The 14,761-nt window shown below is 38.2% G+C and overlaps 1 protein-coding gene and 1 pseudogene across 1 annotated transcript; one reads left to right on the forward strand and one right to left on the reverse strand.

Moving 5' to 3' along the window:
• Positions 1–631: 631 nt before the first annotated feature.
• LOC125120696 (olfactory receptor 140-like) lies at positions 632–1,575 on the reverse strand. The gene is given in 2 exon segments (XM_047769162.1): positions 632–1,398; positions 1,401–1,575. Coding segments are annotated over 2 exon segments (942 nt in total).
• Positions 1,576–7,908: 6,333 nt separating this feature from the next.
• On the forward strand, positions 7,909–8,826 carry LOC125121093 (olfactory receptor 9G1-like; annotated as a pseudogene).
• Positions 8,827–14,761: the final 5,935 nt, after the last annotated feature.

The raw sequence follows: 14,761 nt of genomic DNA on the forward strand, positions 1-14,761 counted from the left end.
ACTTCATGGTATGGAAAATGAAAACATTTCTTTTATATTCAAAGCTGTGAGCCATAGGATATTTAGGTATATAGAGCAAATTTAGAGGAATTTTTAAATTTTATGGCTTATATTTTATGCTAAGTATACAAATGGATTATGAATTATTCTTTCATGAAGGACTCTGTTTTTGCTTTTTGTAAAATCACTTTAGAAAAAATATGCTATGATTCCTTCTTGCAACTGTTCCTTTCCTAGGCAGCTACCGAGAACAGCTATCCCTTCTTTGCTTTAATACAGGCTTAGCAAAAAGGGAAGAAGTTCTGAGACCAAGGTGCTCTGGAAAAGCCAATTCCATCTGAGTAACACAAGTAAAGAATTTAGTAAAGTCATGTAAGACTCTGAAGTCAAACATACTCTCTACTCATTAAACGAGGGCTGTATAGGTTTTTTTCCCATTGTCAAATCTGAAGTGATGAACATGTACATTAAAGGCTTACTAAAAATATTAAATGTTATTAAAATGCCTAATAAAGGCCTAGACATTTAAATAATCAACACTTATTAGAATTGGCCTTTTTTGTGTCAATAATCTACAAGATTTCTCAGTTTTCCTTTACAATTTGCAACTCCCTGTGCATTTTATCAATTTCTAGGCATCATGCACAACCCAAGTTACTCTCCTCTTCAACAGAATCTTCATGGCATTTTTCACCTCTGTGTTTCTCACTGTATAAATGATAGGATTTAACATGGGAGTGAAGCTTCCATAGAACAAACTCACCAACTTGTCCACAGGATATGTAGCCACGGGACGTACATAGCTGAATATACAAGGGATGAAAAAGAGTACCATTACTGTAAAGTGGGAGCCACAGGTAGAGAGGGCTTTGTGTCTTCCTTCGGAGCCATGGGATTTCAGAGAGTTCAGAATGACCATGTAGGAGATGATTAGCATGAAAAAAAAGACCAAGCACATGCCCCCACTGTTAGCTGATACCGCTATTCCACGCCAGTAGGTGTCAGTGCAGGCAAGTTCCAACAGTGAGAAGAAATCACACATGACATGGTCAATGACTTTGGGACCACAGAAGGGAAAGTCAAGGACTAAGTGAATCTGCACAATGGCATGGAGTATCCCTCCAACCCAGGCCATCCCCACCAGGAGCTGGCAGAACCCATGTCGCATGATGGTTGTGTAGCGCAGAGGCTTGCAGATAGCCACATAGCGGTCGCAAGACATGGCAATGAGAACGATGATTTCTGATCCTCCCAGGAAGTGTTCTAAAAACAGCTGAGTCAGGCAGCCACCCCAGGAGATGGTTGTCCTTTGATAGAGCAGGTCAATGGTAACTTTGGGGGTAGTGACAGAGGATAAGGAGGCATCTATGAAGGACAAGTGAGCGAGAAAGAAGTACATGGAGTTGAAAGTGTGGGGCTGAGGGAAATGATAATGACAATGAACAGATTTGACAGTAGGGTAGCCAGGTATATGAACAAAAAGACCATGTAGAGTATTTTACTCAAGTGTGGATTCTGTGTGAGTCCTAAGAGAACGAATTCAGTCACATTGTTGGGAGGCATGGGGAGATCCATTCAGCAAAGGAACACCTTCCTGAGACCTGAATTATCTACACAAAAATAAAGAATGATACCTATTAATCAGGAAATAATCATAGTCTCAATTTTTGAGAAATAAAAGAGTCACTGTCAGTCAGGAGCATGTGGTTGGCCATCTTGTCCCAGTTCTTGTTTTAATTGTTTCTTGATTTCTCCATGATGACTTATACATCTTCAGACACCTAGTTCCTGTCACCTGTGAAACATCTATAGGGCAACACTAGATGTGTAATTTACTGAGAAAACACTGTGCTATCTTTGAGAGATCTGGGTTTTCCTCTTGGTTCCATCTCCAAGTGATGTTGTATGTCACTTCAGTGTCTCATGTTTCTGAGCCCTCTTCTGAGATTGTTAAGTTACACACTTTAATTCTCAGATATATTGTGTAAGCTGAGAGGTCCTCATACAGGTAAGAGTTATTCTCTCATCCATGAAAATCGACAACTGAATCTTCCACTCTAAAATGTGGAAAGAAAGACATTGTCAATAATTATCTGCCATAAACAGCCAGGTTAGGGAGATGTATATGTTGTTGGCAACAACCTCCTTGGTACCTACCAAAACACATATGCTATTCAACGGTTTCCTCAATTACCATAGTGCCTGGCCTAATGTCTACAGTGTCTGAAACTTGTTAGATAGTAAATAAATGCTTATCAACTGCCATTCTCTATGGGTGAGAACATGCATGCTTCTGCAGACCATAAACTTAGGAGGAATTCAAGTGTTTCCATCCTTCTGTTCTGTTTAGTATTCCTCTCTATATTATGAAAAATGGAAATAAATATTTGAAAGGAAGAGGCATTCCAGCTTTTTCTGACCCGTATTATATGGTGAGTGTGAATATACTAGTTGACTCTTGAGAGAGACTCTTACTGGATGTTTTTACTAACAAGATACTATATTTAGTAATCAATATATTTTTTTAATTCTGTGCAACACACAACTTAACATTGTCATATTCAGTAAACTTATGGCTTCAGTAGATTAGGATAAAAACAAAACAAAACTCTTGCATAGGTGTTCAATGTACAAGGATCTATCAAGCAAAGGAAATCCTTATTTTCAAAGTTTTAAAAATAGAAATTTAACATGAAAATCAAAAAGAAATAGATTACTAAGTATCATAGGTATTGCACTATACATATATATATATGTATATATATATATATATATGTATATATATATATATATACATGTACATGCATACACAAACACATCTAAAGCCTTTTACTTACTGTAAATACCTACTAAAAGCTCACTGGTCATACAAACATTTACTGGATGCTACCTATGTATATGAATATATGTTTGTTCACAAAAAGCCATGAAGCATCTCCCTGTTAAATGCCCTTAATTCCATGAAATTTCATTACCAAATAACAGAAACTCATCTATCCGTGATATAAATGACCTTCCCACTCCTTTATATTTCTTATATATGCATTCTCATGCCTTCTTCTCCCATTTTCTCACAGCATCCTTCCTCAATCTTTCCTGGTTACAGGCTACTGTGCTAAAAATAGATTGTAAAATTTGGAGGATATGGATTTCCCAATGAGAAGGGAAGAAAAATATGAATATAATCAATGTATTCCTAAAAAAATCATGTGTTTTTTTTCTTTCAAAGATAATTGAAGTAAGATCTTTATTTTTTTCATTTTTCTGAGATGAAATTTTATACATACATTGAAACAAAGTGCAGCAACTTTATTACATTCCTTTATTCTGAGATGGACTCCCCCAATATTTCAGAGAAGTGTATTCTGTTAATAAAATTAGAATTAGATATAATTACTGAAAGTGATTTAGAAATAACAGTGAAGAAATAAAAATCATTGCTTCTTTTTTGTCTCAACAATATTCTTTCTAGCTAAAAAAAGAAATAAAAATTGCTGCTTCTGTTTTTCAACAATATTCTTTCTAGGGAAAAAAACTAAAGGAAAATATTTCTAAAGGAGAAAAATCATTATATATATATATATATATGAATTTTATATATATATGTGTGTGTCAATACAAAAATGTAAATATATAAATCACTATATATATGTGTGTGTTGATACAATTGTTAAGAGCTATGGAAAATTTAGAAAGACATGGAATGTTTAATGTTGGAGAAATGGATTATTAAAATAGAGTACATTTCCTTGATCAATGTGTACTTTTAAACAGAAGTGTTTTTCAAAAACATGTGCAACATCTAGGAATATTCTTAAGTTATAATGTAAATTGGAGATAATTTTGGATGCAAATTTGAATTGCATAATCATTCTACATAATTTAAATCTCATTTTATTTTTTTCTAATAGCAAATATTTATCACTGAGAAAATTACTCCAAATGATTTTACTCCTAAATTCATAATAACGTACTTGAGTCCATCTTCATGTTTTGCATGCTGGATAAGGGATTTAAAGCACAGATTGGTGAGGATGAGAAGCAATTATATAAATTTGTAAGATCCATTGAAACCCAAATGTTTATGAATATGATTTGCTGGAAAAAAAATCTCACCTATGAATTTGTCTGACATAGCTCCATGGAAAGGGCACCTGGCAGCTGTTAGGTCACAAAGAAAGAAGTTGTAGGATTAAAAATGCCAACTAGCACAGTTACACTAAGTGTCTTTGATGAGGCCTTTGCATAAATCCCTTCTCTTGAGTCTTAAAAGTGCTATCATATATTCTTCTCGAAGGCAAATGCTGTGAAGTTTCTAAACTGTGACTAATTGGACCTCAGGGCTATTTCACCATCATTAGCAGACCATGAACACAATCCAATTATTTCATATAATTCTTTGCATCTTTAACTGTAAATTATCCCTTAGGTCTATATGAGCATTGAGTAATATGAGGAAAAAAAAACAGCAAATGTATCATATCTGAAATCTGGTATTTAATTAAGCAATGTGTGTAATATGGAGCCTAAATATTGACTAACATATAAATTAAACAGGTAGGTAACTATCCGATTTCAATTTTTTTCATTATACTTTTTTTTCTTCTTTTAATGGCCATACCTATAGCATATGGAAGTTCTGGGCCAGGGTTTGAATCAGAGTGGTGGCTACAGGTCTATTCCGCAGCCACAGCAACACCAGACCCTTAACCCCCTAAGCAAGGCAAGGGTTCAAACCTGATCCTCACAGACACTATGTTGTGTTCTTAACCTGCTGAGCCACCAAAGGAATGTCAATGTTTTAGTCTTAATTTCCTACCATTCATGCTCAACATAATATTTAAATATCATTTTCTGATGTACACTAGGGAATCATTATGAATCCTATTATAATATCGGCACTTCACACCAAGTAAAAACTACACTACATCTTCAAAGAAGTTGTTTCCTGGGCCAGTTCTGTAATTAGATGCACAAGATAATGATAGAAAGAATTTCATCTTTAAATTGTATACAAAGATGGTAAAATGCCTTTATTCATAATTAAAATTTAATCTCAAAATAATGCCCATGGAAAAGAAATATTAGGCAATAATATTCACAATTTATAAGTAGAAAATACACCACATGGGATAAGAGCACTATTTTCCAAGGGTAAAAAAAAAAGCTAGATCACTAAATCCTGTTCCAGTTTCCTTATCTTAAAGTTGTTGGTTTACAACAAAAATGTCACGATACTTTTATAGTGCCCCCGATTGTAAGACCTACAACAATACTATATTAAATAAATCAATACCAGTATCTGAAATTATTTTGTAAATAAATATAATTCAATTCAACTTAGGAATATTCCCATATAGAAACACACTTACCATATTCCAATATGTTTGCCTTAATAAGACGAAAAATAAATTGGATGTAACTCTGGATGGGCTCCAGAGAATGCAGTCTCTGTGAGCAGCATGTGTCATGAAGGAAAGTTATTTAGGAAAGCTGAAGCCACAGGACTCAACCTACCGTGATTAAACACTGCAATAGGAGTTCCCCTCATGGCTCAGTGGATAACAAATCAGACTAGGAACCACAAGGTTTTAGGTTCAATCCCTGGCCTTTCTCAGTGGGTTAAGGATCCGGCTTTGCTGTGATCTGTGGTGTAGGTTGAAGACTCGGCTCAGATCCTGCCTTGCTGTGGCTGTGGCATAGGCGGGCAACTACAGATCCAATTAGACCCTAGCCTGGGAACCCCCCCATGCCACAGGTGCAGCCCTAGAAAAGACAAAAAAAAAAAAAAAGGTGGGTAATGAGTAGATTGAAAAGTTAAAAGAATGAATTAAAAGACTGAATATGTTTGCTGCAAAATTTGCCTGTATAAACACTCAGAATAAGTTCAGTCCACTTTTAAAGCATCAGTGTCATAGCTGAATTCTCAATGATTATGTGTCTTTGGTGCATTCTTGGTGTAGGGGAAAGATGATAAATTACCTAATCAGATTGCCTTAGGTTTAAATTCTGAATGCACTCTCTTCTAAGTTTGCCCTGACATGTTAATTAACTGCTCTGAATCTCTTTTTTGGTCTTTAATGTGAACTACACTCCACACTCCTTAAAGTTGTTTGACAAAAAAAAAATGATCCTGGGGAAGGTATTTTGCAAAAAGTAGTTTCTCAAACTATAATTCATTAACATCCTTTCTTTTTAAATCGATCACTTGTTTTGCATGGAACAATTGACTCAAAATAAAGTTAACCCACTTTTTGGTTAATTGCTTTTTAGAGCCTTTCAAAGCCAAAGCTATGAACCCCTCAGATGCTTAAGGAATCATATACACTGGGGACACTGAGCAAGTATAAGTAATCTGAATTCACAGTGTGGTCTTTTGATGTCTGTGATTGTTAGAGTTACAGGTAAGTGTTCTGGACCTGGGTGGAGTGAGTAGAATGTTTCTATACTCACAGTCAGTGTTTGCTGAAAAGAGAAAAGACATAGGACTCTGCCAGAAGATGATTTGAGCAGTATGTGGAAGTATTTATCTGAAACCACATGCATGAGGAGTTCCCTGTGACAGCATCTGAGTGTCAGCATTATCCTATTGTTTTGGGTTAAGGTGTCACAACCAAAAAGACAGGGACCCTTGAAGGCCACGAGTAACTGTTAACCTAATATATATGAAAGGAGGTGAGTTTGTGGCCAAGTCCCAGGTCTCTTGGTTAAGATAACACCATATAACTAATTGTGTAATTACAAGTTCCTCAGTAATACTCAACTTGGCCTCCTGCAAAATTATCTCTAATCTAAAATGCTATTAAACACATCTATAGTGGATGATATGGGAATAAATAAACAATGCTATGAAAAACCAAGCATAGTTTTTGACTCACAGTAAAGTATTCAAAATTGATAGCTATCATTTTATAAATAATAAAATACTGATATAACCTTGAGAACCAGAAAACAAAATAATAAGAAGGTATTGTTTAAAACTGAGTCTAGGAATTTGGAACTTCTTTCCAGTGGAAATTACTTTTAGTTTCAACAGACACCTGTTTTCAAAGATATTGCCCAGCCACAAAATTGCTCTCAGTCTGCACTGTGATTCATTTAAAATAAACAGCCCTCAATCCTCATAAAAAGCCTATTAATTAAGATGTGATAGACAGTGAACTGACATATCTTTTTCCATCAAAACATAAGGGAAGGAGATATTCTAGTGAAGGGAAAGAGAATAAACTAATAAGATATAGGTAATACTAGATAATGAGCTGTTATAGGGAGAATAATACAGTAGAAAAGGGATATAAAGAAATGACTGGGTCAATTTGCTGTACAGTAGAAATTGACAGAACACTGTCAATCAATCATAGTGGAAAAAATAAAAATCATAAAAAGATGAAGAAATGTAGCTATATGAGGTGATGGATATTAACTACACAACTGTAATCATTTTGCAGTGTGTACATATATCAAATTATTACATTGGACACCTTAAATTAATATGTTATCTGTCAATTATATCTCAACAAAACTTAGGGATAAAAGAATAGATAACCACTTAATCTATAGCAAATCAAATGACATCCTTTTTGCTCAGTGTCCTCTCTATAAAGACATTTCCCCTAGCCCCTACCGAAGGAGTGCGCTTAACCTCTTTGGCAACTGCCTGATTCATATGGATGTTTGCTCAAGTAAACACCTGAAAATTTTTATGCACCTAAGTTTACCATTTAACAGAGTATAAGTGTAAAGTTTAAGTGGTTTATGTTGCAAAATGAGCACGTACATGGCTGATACCTATACATCAAGGTTTGAAAGTAATATAATGCCCTTTATTTAGCATATTTGCTATGTGTTCAGCACAGTAAGTCAAGCCCAACTGATTTTCTCGTCTCCTATGTGACATTACCTATAGCCATGGAGAGAAACAATTACACAGTGACAGATTTCATAATGGTGGGCTTCACAACAGACCCTGTGATGCAGCTGGTCCTGTTTGTTGTCTTCCTTGGTGTCTATTCTGGGACTGTGTTAGGAAATACCACCCTCATGGTGTTGATCTGTAAAAACTCCAGGCTGCCACACCCATGTATTTTTTCATTGGGAATCTGACTTTTCTGGGTCTCTGGTATTCTTCAGTCTATACCACCAAAGGTCCTATTGACTTGTATATCTGAGGGCAAAACCATCTCCTTTTCTGGCTGTGTAGCCCAGTTCTTCTTCTCTGCCGGACTGGCCTACAGTGAGTGCTACCTGTTGTCTGCCATGGCCTATGACCGTTACATGGCCATCTCAAAGCCACTGCTTTATTCTCAGGCCATGTCAGTAAAGCTCTGTGCATTCTTCGTTGCAGCCTCATATCTTGGTGGCCGTATTAACTGCTCCATCATCACCAAAAGAATTTTTACCATGAATTTCTGTAACGACAATGTCATTGATAACTTCTTTTGTGATTTGCTTCCCATGGTGAAGTTGGCTTGTGGCAGGGAGGAAGGTTACCAGGCTTTGACATACTTCCTCCTGGCCTCCAATGTCATCACCCCTGCCGTGCTCATCCTGGCCTCCTACCTCTTCATCATCACTACCATCTTGAGGATCCGCTCCACCCAGGGCCACCTCAAAGCCTTCTCCACCTGCTCCTCCCAACTCATCTCTGTCACCTTGTGCTATGGCTCCATCCTCTATATCTATTCCTGTCCACGATTGAGCTGTTCTTCAGATAGGGACAAAATAGTTTCCACATTTTATACTGTGGTGTTCCCCATGTTGAATCCCGTGATCTACAGCCTGAGGAATAAGGATGTGAAAGAGGCTCTGAATAAACTCTTCAGATAAATCAAGATTCTCTCATTTTAGGGAGATGCAAAGGCAATATTTAATCATTTCATTATTTTTCACGAAGAGCTGTCATTATGTTCCACTACTATAAAGAATTCTTACAATACATGTAGGAAAATTTGCACCCTTGATATATGAAAATTCAAGAGACTTAGGATGAAAAAAATAGCATAATTTGAGATAATATTTAAATATAAAAGTAAGAATTTGTTTTGAATTTCATATTACTTCATGAACTACCAAAAAACTTAAAACCAAAACTTCTGCCTTCATAAAGTGACAGCTCTTTAGCATGAGTATTTCTGGCTGACTGCTATGTATAAAATAATATCCAGCTGTTTTTTCCTAGAAGTCATACATTTGCCAAATTAAGTTTTATTATTTTCAAATGATTATTAATTTTGTTAAATCATCAATTTCCAGTCCCATAACAGAATTGCTAAAGCATTTTCTCCTGGAAGCTTTAGCACAAAGGCCCAGGGGTACCCATCAAATAACTCAGTAAATCTATAGTTAAGAAGCAAGAGCTGTTCAATCTATGTGTCTCTTATATATGTTCCTTAATAAGGAAAGATTGGTCAGGTAACCATAGATATGATATTTGCTAATCACTGTGTAACTCCTTGGTCTTCTCTTTTATTTTATAAGCTTGAACCAACAAGCACTTCAACATCCAAACTGTAATATTCTGGGCATTAAGTCAAAATTATAATAATAAAAATAATAATAACTATAGTGAGGGGAAACAACTTAAGAAATAAATTTATGAGCACAAATTACTCAAAAGAAAAGTAGTGATCAAACAAAAAAGGAAATATGAAATGCATATAATTTTGATTTTTAAAAGTGATATAATGTTAATGCAATGTGTATTAATAAAAAGTGGGAATTCCCTAGTTGTCTAGTGGTTGAGGATCCAGATTTGTGGCTGCTATAATTTAGGTCACAGCTCTGTTGGTGTGGGTTCCATCTCTGGCCTGGGAACTTCTGCATATCTGAGTCAGCCAAAACAAAAGCAAAACCTGAATGATGCCCTTGTTTCTCTTGGTATAAGTAGTAACAGCAGCAGTAGAAACATGCAAACAAGTGATACTTAACCAAGCATTCTTCCAAATTGTAGAAGCTCCTCTCATAGCAGGAAAAACCAATCAGTACTGGGAGGTATACATAATAACCTGAAAATTAAATCCAAGGTATATAATCACTACTAGTTGTAACAAATAGTAACCCAAGTGAGACACTGACCAATACTAAGGTCAAGTTGCCCGGTTTAAACTATGTTCCAAAAAGGAAACCTATTAATTTCAACTCAGACTCTCATTTTCTAAAAGTTATCTATTTTCCACCACTACTAACAAAATTCCTATAAGCCATATTCTTTTTAAGTAATGTTAATAGGTTTAATTGCTCTATTGCAGGTCATAGAAAATAAGTTCTTTGATATGGGTTAATTGAAACTGGAAATCTCATCATGCCAGAACGAAATACCACCCACAAAAAAATAAAATTGGTGTAGTAAACCTATTCTTAAACATAAAAGACATCTATTTCCCAGCTCTACTACTCCTGAAATTTGACTACAAAAAAAGATCTTTAACTAATGTGAAAAATTATCTTTCTAAAATAATGTTATCCTCTTAGGAGAAACATTTAAATCTAATTCTCCAAATAATTATCAATATGTACCCAGATACTGTACCTATTACTGGTCTAAGTGTATAATCACAATATTTTGTTTATGGAAAAGTGATTTCAACTCCAAAGTCAAGTCTAAATAACACTACCAAGACCCTAGTAAGAAGGTAAACTACAGCTAAGGGTAATCATAAGAAAGCATAAAAATATATAAGAATAATAAAACTGCAATTAAACATATGACACTGATGTTTTAGAAAATGCTTTTGAAAATGTTTAAATGTAATATTGGCACTAAGTATAAGTTTTTAAAGCACTATTGGGAATATTTTATGTACAGTTTATGGTCGTGAAGCATTCAGAAGAAGCTTTCATATGGATTTGTAATTACAATGTAAATTGCTCTCAATTTTATCAGGACAGTTACTTCTGAATAGGAGTATAAGTAGTAAAAACCAATTACTTCTGTGGACTGGAGAAGATTGTTACTATTCCTCTCTATTCAATGTATTTCTTGGTATAGGTAACATTTGGTGAACACCATTGTTATAAGAAAAGGGCATTATGAAGTCTACATTCACAAGTACTGGAGAAAAAACCTGGTAAGAAAAAGAGTTTGTTAAGCAAATAAAGCCCCCAGTACCTGAGTATTCCTAGAAGGAAAGCCATTACCTTTTCAATTCTCACTTAGTAGAAAGCTGTCTAATCTAATCACCCTGCTACTCAACTGGTTTACCAATCCTACCAGAATGTGACTATATTTCAGATGCATTGTGATGGCCACTGTTATTTGCATTTTGGATACCTAACTGCAGCATTAGCCAAATAAGCCTTAGTGAGAAGAAGACAATCTTGATGATCCCATTCCAGCTGCTATGGCCACTTTGTACAAGTTCCCACTGAACATGAACTGTGGTGTGTGTGGGGAAAGATGTTGAGTGACATTCACAGAGCCTGATGCCTCTGCTCCTCCTAACTATTGAGAGCCTCCCAGTGTATGCAGGTGTGGCTAGAATGAGTACATACGCATGAATGTAAAGGGTTTATGACACTGGCTGGTTAGTTTATGACTTTGAAGTTTCAATAAAATGTGAGAATCTCTCAGCTTCCTCTGCTACTTGAGTGACCTCAAAATGCATTGTTTATCCCTAAAACGCTATGACCTTAACCATAGTGTGAGCCACTTACTTCAATAGTAGCCTTTGTAGGTATATTAGTTTGTTTTTATTCCAAAATCACTCTAATTTATTCCGAAGATGAATGTTCCTCATCCTGCACACTTTCTTAAAAATCTCTACCTGAGGGAGGAGACAAGATGGCGGAAGAGTATGGGAACACGCTCACCCTCCCCCACAAACACAACAAAAAAACCCCCACATCTACAGGAAAAATGACTCACACACAACAGCAACCAATCGCTGGCAGAAGAACCTAAAATCCAATAACGGCAAGAAGTTCCTGACATTACCAGGTAAAACAAGAGAAAAGAGGAGAGTGAGAGAAGGTGAGTCCGAGCTGGATGGGCACTCTCCAAAGGGAACTGAGGAAGAGAAAGGCATCCTGCACCCTGAAAAGGCACCTATGCAGGGGAAAGATCAAACAAACCGGAGGAATCTCCAGATGCAGAGAAGAGTGTAGCAGTAACTTGGAGTTCTGAGAAGCAGATTGAGAAACGAACGGACCATCTGAACAAGGGCACAGTCACCAAAAATTGAGACGCCTGGGTGGGGGCTGGGCACCGAGTCCTCGGCTCTGGAGGTTAGTCCCCCGAAAAGGGCTTGGGGGGCGGGGTTGAGTGAAGGCTGCTTGGGAGGTCTGGAAACTGGTCTTCCAAGTTTGACTGGGCAGAAACTGCCTGGGAGACTATAAAATAAAGCTGGCGCAGAGGAAGGGAGCAATACTCTAGGGGTGGGGAAGTGGAAAGCCACATCAGAGGGAACCTGGGAGAAGAGCCTGGTCTGTGCCCATGCGGGTGAGGGGAGAGAAGAAGGGGAGAGTCCCCATATAATACTCCCCACACCACAGCAAGCCTACCAGCCCAGTAGCTAACAGAAAGCTGTGCTTCCCAGTGCATCCCCTCCCCCACACCTGCCACCCCATATGCACTGGCTGGACCTGGGGCTGCCTGGCATCCGAGAGGACTGGCCTCAACAATAGCCTGAAGCCTACCACTGCAGGGGCTGTCCCTGCACAGGCCTGCTTGCCCTTTGGAGGGGCTACACCCCCGTGGAGCAGCACCAAACACCACCCTGAGAAAAGGCCTGCAGCCCAGAAAAGCTAGAACAAGCCTAGCCAGGCCTTGAAAAGGTCTGCCTATTTCTCGGACAGTCTTTCCGAGTTGGGCTGCCCTGGGGAAAAGCCTCTTGGATTACTAGTGGTACAGCTAGCTGCTCCAGGTCTCGGGAGGAGCCGCACTTCTGTGGAGCAATGGTACAGGACTGCCAGCTCCAGACAAGACCCCCTGCAGCTCAGAAAAGCTACAGCAAGCCTGGTCGGGCCGTGAAAAGATCTGCCTAATTCTTGGACAGTCTTTCTGAGTCAGGCTGTGTGGGAAGAGCCTCTTGGGTTGGCAGTGGCCCAGCTAGATACCCAAGCACTCAGGGGGTGCCGTGCTCTCGCAGATCAGCTGCCTAGGAAAGCCAGCTCCAGGCAGGACACCATGCAGCCCAGAAAAGCTACAACAAGACCGGCTGGGCCGTGAAAAGTTCTGCCTAATTCTCGGACAGTCTTTCTGAGTCAGGCTGCCCTGGGGAAAAGCCTCTGGGGTTTTCGGTGGCCCAGCTAGCTGCTACAGCCCTCGGGGGGAGCCACACTCTTGCAGAACAGCTGCAAAGAACTGCCAGCTCGCTGCAGGACCCCCTGAAGTACAGAAAAGCTACAACAGGCTTGGCCAGACTGTGAAAAGATCCGCCTACATTCTCAGGCCGTCCTTCTGAGTTGGGCTGCCCTAGGGAAGAGCCTCTTGGGTTCTCAGTGACCCAGATAGCTGCTCCAGCCCTCAGGGGGTGCTGCACTCCTCAGGAACAGCTGCCCAACACCGCCAACCCCTTGCAAGAACCCTACAGCCTAAAAACAACAGAGCAAGCTCTGCCTGACTGAGTGAAATCTGCTACCATCGTAGCACGGACCTCCCAGTCCTGTCTGCCCCCAGGAAGTTCTACATTGCTTCAAAGAGACCCTGTTAGCCCCATCAATACTCCTGAAAAGCTGCACTGCCTCAGAAAAGACTGACCAACAACACCAGCCCTCAGGAAACATTCCATGGCAGTGACAAGGCAAATACTGCCTGGTCACCGAGAGTACAACTCCCTCAGGAGAAAGAAAACAACAAGCAAGATGAAGAAGCTGAGAAAATACCCCCAGTCAAACCAACAGGAGAACTCATCTAAAACAGTCAACAATGAAACAGATCTCTGCAGTCTGACAGACCTGTTGTTCAAAAGAGAAATAGTGAAAATACTAAAGGAATTAAGAGAAGATATGAACAGTAATGCAGACGCCCTCAGAAAGGAACTAGAAAATATAAGGAGGATCCAAGAAAAACTAGAACATTCATTGGCAGAGATACAAACTGAACTAGGGGCAGTAAAAAACAGAATGAATAATGCAGAAGAACGAATCAGTGATATGGAAGATAGAATAATGGAAATCACCCAATCAGGTCAGCAGACAGAAAACAAAATGAAAAAACAGGAAAGCAATATAAGAGCCCTACGGGATAATAAAAAGCAGGCCAATCTACGCATAATAGGAATTCCAGAAGGAGTAGAAAAAGATAAGGGGATGGAACATATATTTGAAGAAATTATCACTGGAAAGTTCCCAAATCAAAGGATCCTGAGTTCAAGATACAGGAAGAACAGAGGGCCCCCAAAAAATTGAACCCAAATAGACCCACACCAAGACACATCAAATTAAAAATGGCAAAAGTTAGTGATAAAGAGAGGATCCTAAAGGCAGCAAGAGAAAAACAGAAGGTTACCTACAAGGGAACCCCCATAAGAATATCAGCTGACTTCTCTACAGAAAAACTACTGGCCAGGAGGCAATGGCAGGTGATATGTAAAGTGCTCAAAGGAAAAAATATGCAACCTAGAATACTCTATCCAGCAAGAATATCATTAAAAATAGAAGAAGAAATAAATTTTTTTCCAAGAAACAAAAACTAAAAGAATACAGCAACACAAAACCCAGGCTAAAAGAAATACTGAAAGGGCTTCTCTAAACCAAAAAGAAAGGAAGGAAAGGGAAGAAAAAAGAAAAGAAAAAAAAGAAGAAGAACAGGAAGAACTAGGAC

The sequence above is a fragment of the Phacochoerus africanus genome, chromosome 2, assembly GCF_016906955.1.
Source record: "Phacochoerus africanus isolate WHEZ1 chromosome 2, ROS_Pafr_v1, whole genome shotgun sequence".
NCBI classification, from domain to species: domain Eukaryota; kingdom Metazoa; phylum Chordata; class Mammalia; order Artiodactyla; family Suidae; genus Phacochoerus; species Phacochoerus africanus.